This window comes from Triticum urartu, chromosome 7 (genome assembly GCF_003073215.2).
Source record: "Triticum urartu cultivar G1812 chromosome 7, Tu2.1, whole genome shotgun sequence".
NCBI classification, from domain to species: Eukaryota; Viridiplantae; Streptophyta; class Magnoliopsida; order Poales; family Poaceae; genus Triticum; species Triticum urartu.
Window position 1 is genome coordinate 652,403,643 of NC_053028.1, and position 10,029 is coordinate 652,413,671.

At 44.5% G+C, this 10,029-nt stretch overlaps 2 protein-coding genes across 3 annotated transcripts; one reads left to right on the top strand and one right to left on the bottom strand.

Moving 5' to 3' along the window:
• The first annotated feature begins 1,056 nt into the window (after positions 1-1,056).
• LOC125521071 (probable E3 ubiquitin-protein ligase ATL44) lies at positions 1,057-2,041 on the top strand. Its single transcript, XM_048686129.1, has one exon. It carries the CDS (start codon positions 1,339-1,341, stop codon positions 1,858-1,860), a length of 522 nt encoding a protein of 173 aa, XP_048542086.1. The 5' UTR covers positions 1,057-1,338; the 3' UTR covers positions 1,861-2,041.
• A 1,751-nt stretch (positions 2,042-3,792) lies between these two features.
• Positions 3,793-9,192, bottom strand: LOC125520835 (glyceraldehyde-3-phosphate dehydrogenase GAPCP2, chloroplastic-like). 2 transcript variants are annotated; one of them, XM_048685863.1, is made up of 14 exons: positions 8,958-9,192; positions 8,384-8,445; positions 8,049-8,107; positions 7,915-7,953; positions 7,614-7,714; positions 6,716-6,828; positions 6,000-6,099; positions 5,752-5,898; positions 5,586-5,646; positions 5,380-5,477; positions 5,155-5,297; positions 4,469-4,552; positions 4,299-4,388; positions 3,793-4,211 (listed from the first exon to the last, which is right to left on the bottom strand). In XM_048685863.1, the coding sequence occupies exons 1-14, from the start codon at positions 9,045-9,047 to the stop codon at positions 4,166-4,168; spliced, it is 1,233 nt and encodes a 410-aa protein (XP_048541820.1). In that variant the 5' UTR covers positions 9,048-9,192; the 3' UTR covers positions 3,793-4,165. The 2 variants fall into 2 exon arrangements, with proteins under 2 accessions (XP_048541820.1, XP_048541822.1); XM_048685865.1 differs by having other exon boundaries at positions 8,970-9,181.
• Positions 9,193-10,029: the final 837 nt, after the last annotated feature.

Sequence of the window (10,029 nt, forward strand, 5' to 3'; positions counted from 1 at the left end):
CTTTTACAGTCCAGGACATGTTAATTAACTACCTCAAAAACATCTTTAAGGGTACTGTAACTCTCTTTTGGTTCCCTGTACAGGAGCATTTTACAGTCAAGTTGCTTTCCACCACCTTCTGCTCTCCGCTTCTCCTGCAAGCTTGCACCATCTTCGCAACTGATATTTGCATCCAGGTCTGTCGTATCATTTTGCGCGTGCAAGCATGTGTTTGTGTTCCATGCATCTTTAGGGGTTCAACTTGAAGGAAAAATTCCCACAGTGGTGTCGGTCACCGTTTTGATCTTCTGCAAGCGGGTCCCGTCGTGGTTTCACTATCAATCCATTTCCCGTTTTTTGCAAGAAAAGAAGGAATAGATGCGCGTTGCAACTAATAAGTTGCTTTGATTCCTTCATTGAATTATTACGAGCAATGATCGAGCTCTCTTCCTCACCTATATATCATTGTCCTAAATTAGGCTCCGCCTGAAAAAAAAAAATCTTCTGTTTAGAATTATCAGTAGCAAAAACATTACTCTAACAGGAGTAATGCCACCCTTACGGAATGAGAGGTACAGAGTGACGTGGCATCATCTGATTGAAAAGCACGTACGGCCCCCACCCAGTGAAATTCAGGGACGAATTGGGAGAGGACACGTGCATATTTCTGTAGGCTTCAGTTCTTGTACGATCACCAAGCTAATTCTCAGTCATTTTGAGACCGAGGTAGCACATGTACATCACAGTAAGTCATGGTAGGATTTCAAGGTTGATTGGTTTGCTACCAACACTTGACAAGCCAAAATTTGGTTAAATCAAAAGTTACCAACATTTGGCAACCTTTTGTGAGATTTGCAACGAAAATTGTTACAGTTTTGCTAGAACTCATCTAGATGAGATTTAATTTGGTCTCATTCATCTTTTATAGCCATTGGATGTGATGCTATAAGATGCGTGTGTGCTGACGTGGGTTGTATCCATTCTTGTTTTTTAGGTGAATGAGACCAAATTACATCTCATCTAGATGAGTTCTAAGTACTCCCAAATTGTTATGTAACCAATCTCTAGGCAATATTTGGCATCAAACCAGTTAGCCTCTTCTTTACATCATTGCCAGTACACTCGCTCGCACCAAGATTCTGTACTGACTTCTTTCAAAAAAATAAATTATACTGGTGCTATATAGTGGAGCACGAGCTTACTGGACAGGGTCAGGAGCAGACCACTGTCGTCCTACTGTCTTCACTTGTGTCATCTCTTGCTCTCTTCTTCTTTTCTTCTCTCCGGCCCGATCGTCTCAGCGGCTCGGCGGCCAGCTTAGACCCTCGTCAACCCTAGATAGCTGGAGCATCTACCAGCATGTCCAACTGCATGGACGTCTCGGCCACGCCGTCCCCGGAGCCGCCCCCGCCGACGGCGGCGCTGGACTACGACGCGGCGGTGATCCTGGCGGCGATGCTGTGCGCGCTGGTGTGCGCGCTGGGGCTCAACTCCGTGCTCCAGCAGTGCGTGGCGCGGTGCGCCCGCCGCGCCGTGGCCGACCCCGCCGGATGGGTGGCGCACCGCCGCGCCAACGCCGGGCTCAAGCGCGAGGCCCTCGTCGCGCTGCCCGTCGCCACCTACGCCGGCGAGAAGAAGCAGCAGCAGCAGCACGCGTCCGCCAGCGGCGCCGGGTGCGCCATCTGCCTGTCGGACTTCGCCGACGGGGAGACCATCCGGGTGCTCCCCGTGTGCGGCCATCGGTTCCATGTGCTCTGCGTCGACAGATGGCTCACCTCGCGCTGCTCGTGCCCCACGTGCCGGCGCCGCCTCTCCCCTGACCGCGCCGACGCCGGAGAAGGGCAGCACCGCCGCGAACTGCAAGTTTTGAACGCCGTGTGATGATATGATCCATCAATTCGCCTCTTTTTGCGTTGCTTTGGAGTTTAGATCACTGTCCCGGCGTGCTGCTTTGTATGTCAGGTTCCGGCCATGATGATGACCTGTTTGATGGTTTGCTTTGCCAGCCATCTTGAGAGCTTTTTCATTTTTGGCACTAAACGATCATCATGAGTTTTTTTAACATTACTGTGTATTCTTTGACAAGTCATCGATTTTAATTTCACATTTGCTATTCATCTCTTGCGTGAAATTTCGATCCGCACCGTTCGACTTTGGGCGAAGCACTGAGGCAGAGACGGGGATGCCGCAACGAGCGTGAGCGATGCACGGGGATGCCAGCCTAGGCCGAGTCAGGAGCGACTAGGGGCTAGGGACGACACGACACCATCGTCATCGATGGAGGGGAGTGAGAGGTTGACGGGGTTTGGGTGCAGGGGAGGTCGCTGGTGACGGAGATCGTGTCGGGGTTTAGAGGGACTATTGGGGAGGCGGCAATACGACAGGAAGGGTGGGACGACGAGGCGTGCGCAACAGCAGCACTGCACGGGGGGGGGGGGGGGGGGGGGGGTGGGGGGAGGGGGGTAAGCCGACAGTTGTGGGAGGGTTCAAGATGAACATGACAAACAGACACGAGACGGTCAGGAACCGTTGGATGTGAATATTACGGACCAGAAAATCTATTAAAACTTGCAACTGACAAACATGTGACCCCTTTTTACTTTGATTTTCAAAAATATCACGTCAACAAGTAACAAGCCCTTGCCAGCACCACCGTCGGTCAGCCCCACCTCCGGTGCCCATACGAGACTTGGAGGTGCTAGTCCCGCCAGTTGGGAGGAATCCTATACTTCCTTACGTTAGTTTTAGTGGTTTGGTCGGGGTGGCAAGGCGGCCGTAACGTTACAAAGTTACAATAATGTCCTCCTTGTCTACCCCTACTTGGGCCAAGGGCGTGCGGAGATGAGTCTTTGATGGATCTTCTTGGATCGGGTCAGCATTGGTATTTTCGTATTTGTGGATCTCCTTAGATCCGTCGGCGTTCGTCTTCGACAAATCCATATGGATCCGACCGGCCCTTGTTTTTGCCCGTGTATTTGCGAGTATACGACCCTTTCAATTTACGCTTCTCATCGTCGACGGTGGTTGCCATTTTGGAGCTTTAGCATCTCGTTTTCTCACATGTCTACAACAAAGTTTCTTTTGGCTCCGATGAGGGAGGGATGATGACAGTGACGTACCTTCGGCTTGCGATAGGTGATTCATGGACCTAGTTGTAATTTTTATTACATATCGAAATCTTTGTGTTGTTGCATATTGTTAACACTCCCTCCGTTCCTGAATATTTGTCTGTCTAGAGATTTCAACAAGTGACTGAAGCAAAATGAGTGAATCTACAATCTAAAATATGTCTATATACATCTGTATGTGGTAGTCCATTTGAAATCTCTAAAAAAAACAAATATTTAGAAACGGAGGAAGTAGATTAGAGGACTTCTTGGAAAAAAAATTAACTTTAGTTCTTAGCCATGCATCCATTGTGTGAGTGCATGAGGAATGCGACATTGAGCAACTAGCCGTGTAGATAGGAACAGGATAGGCAGTGAACTCACGGTCAGAACAGATGACACGGTAAAGTAGGAGAATTTGGATGTGATACGCAGGGTTATCTTGGGGGCCGCCGCATGTGATGCCCCTCCACCGGAGAGCCCACTTGACGGCAAGGCAGGAATGGGATGTGATGAGGACGGCGACCCTGCCGGTCACCGGAGTCGCCCAATCGGCATCCGAGTTCGTATCATCAGGATCTAAAATCCAGAACACCTTTCCTGAATTGCTATCTAGCATTCGGATTAGAAATTCAGATACCTTTCCCGAGATATCGATCCTGCATCCCCTCAACTACGTGTCAAAGCGCAACACAACACCTGCGTGTGGAAGCGCAACACAACATTGTTGCAAAAACTTTAGACTGCAAACAACAGAGTCATCATCATCATCATCATTTCCTATCCTCTATGAAGGTGGAAACAAAACACGGATGCCACCACAGGGCCAAAGTAACAGCACTATGACTCGACGAGTCGGAGATTGGGTTTATTGTCCACCCACAACAGTTCAATTATGGGGTTTTACAGACCAGCATGAGCGTTCTGCAGCTTCAAGTCGACGCCGATTGATTTGATTGTTTTCATCGTACAGAATTATTATTATTCCAGGATACGAAAATGGCCATCAAAATTGCAGCCTTCACTTCCTACACTACGCGAGGAGACCTTCTGTGCTAAATCGTATCGTGGCATCATCGTTAGGCAACAAGAGACATGTGCCCGATCAGATCGAGGACACGGTTGCTGGATCAAGAAAACATAACAGCATAATCAGGTACACTGAAGATACGCAATAAATTAAAAGCTTGAACTGGTTAAGTGAACACTTACCTGTAGCCCCACTCGTTGTCGTACCAGGAGACGAGCTTCATGAAAGATGAACTTAGTCCCATACCAGCATTGGCATCAAATATGCTCGACCTTCAGTATAGAGAGATTTAGCGACTCCCAAGTTCCCAGCAGCTCGTTACTATTTCATGGGAACAGATACAAATACTTACCTTGTGTCACCAACGAAATCGTTTGAAACAACATCCTCATCTGTGTAGCCTAGAATACCTTTAAGCGAACCTTCTGATGCTTCCCTGGAAAAATGGTTAAATAAGTATTTTTTTCAGAGTTGGGTAAGCATATTGTTGGACTGAGAAATTTTCACAGAATAATGCTAATACAAAGTTCAAGAAACAGCTGTGGCATATTTACACTCATTTATTTAGGAAAACAAATTGGCCTTAATTCACATCAAAATTTCAACCAACGAACACTTTCCCTGTTTCTCTGTTTTTGTAAGCTGTGAGACCTACTTCTCCATTACCATGATCAAACGACACAGATAGTATGCATGGATTCAGTTGGTACCAGGGCAGGCACACCATTATATATTTCTTCCCAAGTGCTATTTCAATATTAACCTTCAACAACATGACAATTATTGTACCCTTAAGGAAAAGCATATTGTATCCTCTAACTTTAGTTTATAGAGTAACAAGCTACAGGAGTAATCCTATAAACAGTTACAGCCAAAAGATCACATACTATACCAATAAAGAGAACTTGGAATAATAAAGTTGACGAGAAGTTGACTTGGTCAGAAAGAACAGAGCAAGGTACTGATGGAAAAGGGGGTGCAACCAGCAAATCAGGAGCTAACAAATTGCGAGAATAACTGTTAGATTGGTGTACATACTTGATAGCTGCTTTCACATCTTCATAGGAAGCATTTTTCTCAAGTCGGCAGGTCAGATCAACAACAGATACGTTAGGTGTAGGAACCCGGAAGGCCATGCCAGTGAGCTTTCCATTTAAAGCTGGAAGGACCTTTCCAACAGCCTGATATCAAAGCAAGAAGTTCAACACAAGAAACCTGCAAAAACAAAACATTTTGCTCTTTCTCATTGAGCAAATTATAAACCTTTGCTGCACCCGTAGAGCTAGGGATGATGTTTTGACCAGCACCACGTCCTCCCCTCCAGTCCTTCATTGAAGGACCATCAACAGTCTTTTGAGTGGCTGGACACATCAAATAAAATTATTACGTTACATACAAATTACAACTTGGTATGTGAGCATTGGTGAACTTCTCAGCCCATGACAAGTATTAACAGGGAGAAAGAAAACCTGTTGTGGCATGGACAGTTGTCATTAGGCCTTCAAGAATGCCAAACTCCTCGTGGACAACCTGCAAACAATAAACATAAGAATCATCAAGAAGGCAGCTGGTGGCACTATTTTGCAAGAAATAAAACTGTATTATATATATAATATGCAGTGATAAAGCATATACCTTGGCAACAGGAGCAAGACAGTTGGTGGTACAACTAGCATTAGAGACGACATCCATGCTAGGGTTGTAATTCTTCTCATTTACTCCAACAACAAACATGGGAGCATCCGCTGACGGAGCCGATATCACCACTTTCTTTGCACCCCCCTGTTTAAGTGACACACAATGGAATCTCAACATTTTTGTTGTATGTAAATGGAAATTTTTCCAGGATATTAAATATATAGTCCAAAAAATGAGAAGATGACCTTCAAATGTGCTGAAGCTTTCTCAACTGTTGTAAAAACACCAGATGATTCAACAACATATTCAGCTCCAAAGTTACCCCAAGGGATATCTGACGGGTCCCTGAAATTAAAAGTGAAAGCACATAAAACAAAGCAAACCAACAATGCGTTAGGGGAGATGGGACAAGCTACATTGCCACAAGATAAAAATACCACAAGCAACGAGTTGATGAAAAACGCTTGCAAATTTCTAGGAACAACATGTACACCATAATTTTACCCAAGTGAGCATTAATCAAATAATATATTGCCTTTCAATTTTTCAATGATTATTATTTGTACATGCATGTATGCAATACTACCAAACTGCAGATGAGCACTCAGCCACTTCCATAATAGGTGCCAAGCAACGCATATCCTTATTTCCAATTCATAAAGGTTTGATGATACATGAAAAGTATACTGAGAGTGTCCATGTATTCGCAGTGAAAAGAACACTTGATATCTGAATCTGACACTTGTCAGCATTGGGGTTGATAAGAAAAGAGATATGTGACACCACCTAAGATAAAAATTACAGGTAAGTAATTAAAGAAGATTTTTGTCCTGACTTGCTAGTGAAACTGTAAGGACAAAACGAAGCATTGAGGAATCATTCATATAGAGAGCAATACTTACTAGAATATATAATTATATATTCAGCTAAACCTGGAGTATTCCTATACTCCTATTGTTACCTTTTGCTTGTAACTGAGACTTTCTTCCCATTAATCTCCAAGGTTGACTCATCCAGAACTGTTATGGTTCCTTTGAATGGACCGTGTGTGGAATCATACTTAAACATGTAGGCCTAGAAAAGGACGAATATAGTGAATGAATCAAACGGGATCTTCAGATGAAATATGATGCACCTGATACAGCTTGAGATTTAAATCTGCTGAATGAAAGAAAATAACAAAGGTACAACAAGAACAGTAAACATGACAGTTTTCTAACTGAGGACTGCACCTAACAGATTATACGAGCATAATGACACAAGCTGAGCTCCTATTTTTGGGCAAGATACATCCAACATATAATATAGCTCACACCATGGCTTGTGCAGTCCAAGTTTCCGTACACATAAGCAACTAGGGCAACAAATAGAATATGGATGTAATCTTTTCAATTTCCAGCATGCAATGAAGATCAAAAGATGGATGCTCGGTTCAAGCTTCATATATATGCAAGTCAGATAAGATCAAACAAAGCATCTCTTCACTAAAGCAAGAAGCGTATAAAATTACAGTGATGCATAATAGTTGTGTGTGTCGGTTCGTCCTGTTTCAAGAAATATCTCTACAGGAAACATATGGTGGTGGAATCGTGAATAGTTATTCAGAAGTACAGTGAAGATCACCAGTTCTCATCTAACAGCTCACTAAAAAATCATATGGAAGATCTGAAAAACGGATCATTACTTCCTCATGCTTGATATGCATATCATTTCATGAAGAATCAAACAGCTGTAAATCAAAAACAATAGTATGGTCACTTATCATCTAACAAAAGTTGCACAATGTGGATATCTGGCATTTCAAAGCATTCCAGCAGATGTTGTGCAGTCTAAAAATGAATTCTGTGCTGATTTCTTACCATGTACTTAGCATCGATAAACGGATCATTGACAGCCACAACTTCAATGTCATCTCTATCAATTGCAATTCGCAGAACTAACCTCCCAATCCGCCCAAAACCTGCAACAAAAACGTAAGTGTACCATTGTAACCAAAGATTAAAACAATTTAGAGACCACATACAACAATTTAAAAAACAGAAGAAGGTTAATGCATAGCCCAACTATCCAAATGCACCTGGTAAACATTATGAGCCTTAATGTGTCTAGACTATAAATTGTAACAATGCCATTTATTTTTGCATCCATTAAGAAACTCACCATTGATGCCGACCTTTGTCTTCTCTCCGCTAGAAGATTCTACGGAAAGTGAAAAGGTAAAACTGTGTCAGACACAACTGCAGGCTGCACCGATCTCTACAGAGCAGAGATGTTTCGTGCATTGAAGAACTTACGAGGGGTGGCAGGGGGCGCCTGTGTGGCGGTGGCTCTTACGGGCTCAATGCTTCTAGCACTACAGTTGAAGAAAAAGGCACAGTGTTACAGGTAATACAGAAGGAAGAAAAACATTGTCTTGCAGATAATATGCAATAACCATGACCATCAACTGTGAGTGCTTAGTGCGGTCAAATCACACAACAAACTGAGAACACGAGGGATCGATGCCGGGAAATTTGCAAGATCCTCCAAAGTTTGTGATCTCAGTTGTACTCTTTCCCATCCAAAAAAATGCAGGCTGACGGCCATTTGAACAAGCTGAATGAAAGAAGGCAACAAGAAGACAACTCACGGTGAGGAGGTAGCTCTGATGGATGGTAAGCTGCAGGTAACCTTGCTCCTCACACACGACGCCTGCACCATATATCACCAAATAGATCATCAGGAGAACTTTTACCGTTTTATAAGTTGCAAAAACATTGAGGTCTCTCTGTTTTTTGGACAAAAAATAAACTGCTAAATTCTGGCTAAATCAACGTGAACCAATCTAGACCTGGATTCAGGACAGCATGAATACATTCAGGAAAACCGAGCTCTGTGTTTGAACAAAAAAAAACGCTAATTTCTGGCTAAATCAACACGAACCAATCTAGACCTGGATTCAGGATAACATGAATACATTCAGGATCTGAGGCTGCTAGAGTGGGTGGAATACGACTATCAATCAAGCGGTTAAAGAACGCCAGGTTCCATTAATCGGATATCAACAGGAAAAACAAGTTGGCGCAACAGAAAAAAAAAATGCAGGCAGCCAACTCTCGCCGCGCAAACAACACTTGGATTGTAGTTCCATGAGTTCCATCAAAACAAGTGTAAGGATACCACGGGGGAGTTGGGAGATCCGGGATGGGGGGGAGGGGGCGGACCGTGAACGAGACCTTGATTGGGGCGGCGGCGCGGGATCCGGCTGCGGCCGAGGAGGCGGAGGCGCGGAGGGAGAGGGAGAGCGACGCCATGAGGTGGAGCGGGCTGCGGTTGGACGGAGGGAGGCGGAGAGGGAGAGGGAGACGGCGGCGTGGGCGGGCGTTGTGCAGCGAGCGAGCGATCTCCCTCTTCTTCGGGTCTCGGTCTCGGTCCCGAGGGCGGAGTTGTTTATGAGTTTTTATTATTCGAGTCCTTTTCTCGAGGGACCCTCCCCTGCTTTTCTTTCTTTTCCTTTGCTTCTGCTTCTCTCCCGCTTCGCCACCCTTCCAATGCAAATTATGACAATCAAAGTGTTGTTTTAGAAATTCCTTAAAAATAAAGCCGATATATACTATCCCTCTCTTTCTTTATTGCGGGATATATACTCTCTCCGTCCCATAGTGTCGTACATTACGGGACGGAGGGAGTAGAAATGGAACTCCACAAAATCTGTTGCTTGGTTTGAAGTTTTTTGTGTGCAGGTACTGGAATCGATATCTATACTTGGAGCCATTTTGAGGCGCCATTTGAGTTGTCCATCAACATAAGCCTCCGCCCCTAACCGTCGAATCGATGGTTTGCTCTCGTCGGTCAATGCCTTCGAGAATCTCTATTCTAAAATAGTGTTCGCCCCGAATTAGACGGTGCAATTGCGCATCGCGCAGCATTAGAAGAATCCTACCCACAAGCTAGCATTAGCTTGAGTTCTAGGAAACAAAAACAAGCCTCGATGATGGTCACACTGGCTTTTTCTCGCCTCTAGTGACCAAATTGGCACCAAAAATGAGGGAAACCAAGGATCAACATTTTAGGAGTATGACTTTGTACTCTTTTTTATGTGTCGCATTAGCAGTAGTGCCTTGGCGATGGATGTTGCACCACACACGATAAGAGTGTCATTGTTATATCCCTTTGACACCGTGGTGTTTGCTCATACCGATCATCGGCTTTCATCTCGATTCATGATACTTCAGTCTTTCTTAATAGCCGGTGGCAATGCTAGGTTTATTTGGTCAATGATCATTAGCTCTGCTC

Bases quoted from the DNA above. Each gene is read 5' to 3' on its own strand.
- LOC125521071 (XM_048686129.1), top strand. From the start codon at position 1,339: ATGTCCAACTGCATGGACGTCTCGGCCACGCCGTCCCCGGAGCCGCCC.
- LOC125520835 (XM_048685863.1), bottom strand. From the start codon at position 9,047: ATGGCGTCGCTCTCCCTCTCCCTCCGCGCCTCCGCCTCCTCGGCCGCA. The intron at 8,108-8,383 runs GTGAGTTGTCTT...CTTCAACTGTAG, and splicing joins ATCAGAGCTACCTCCTCACC to TGCTAGAAGCATTGAGCCCG. The intron at 5,647-5,751 runs GTATATGCTTTA...TATTGTTTGCAG, and splicing joins GTCTTGCTCCTGTTGCCAAG to GTTGTCCACGAGGAGTTTGG.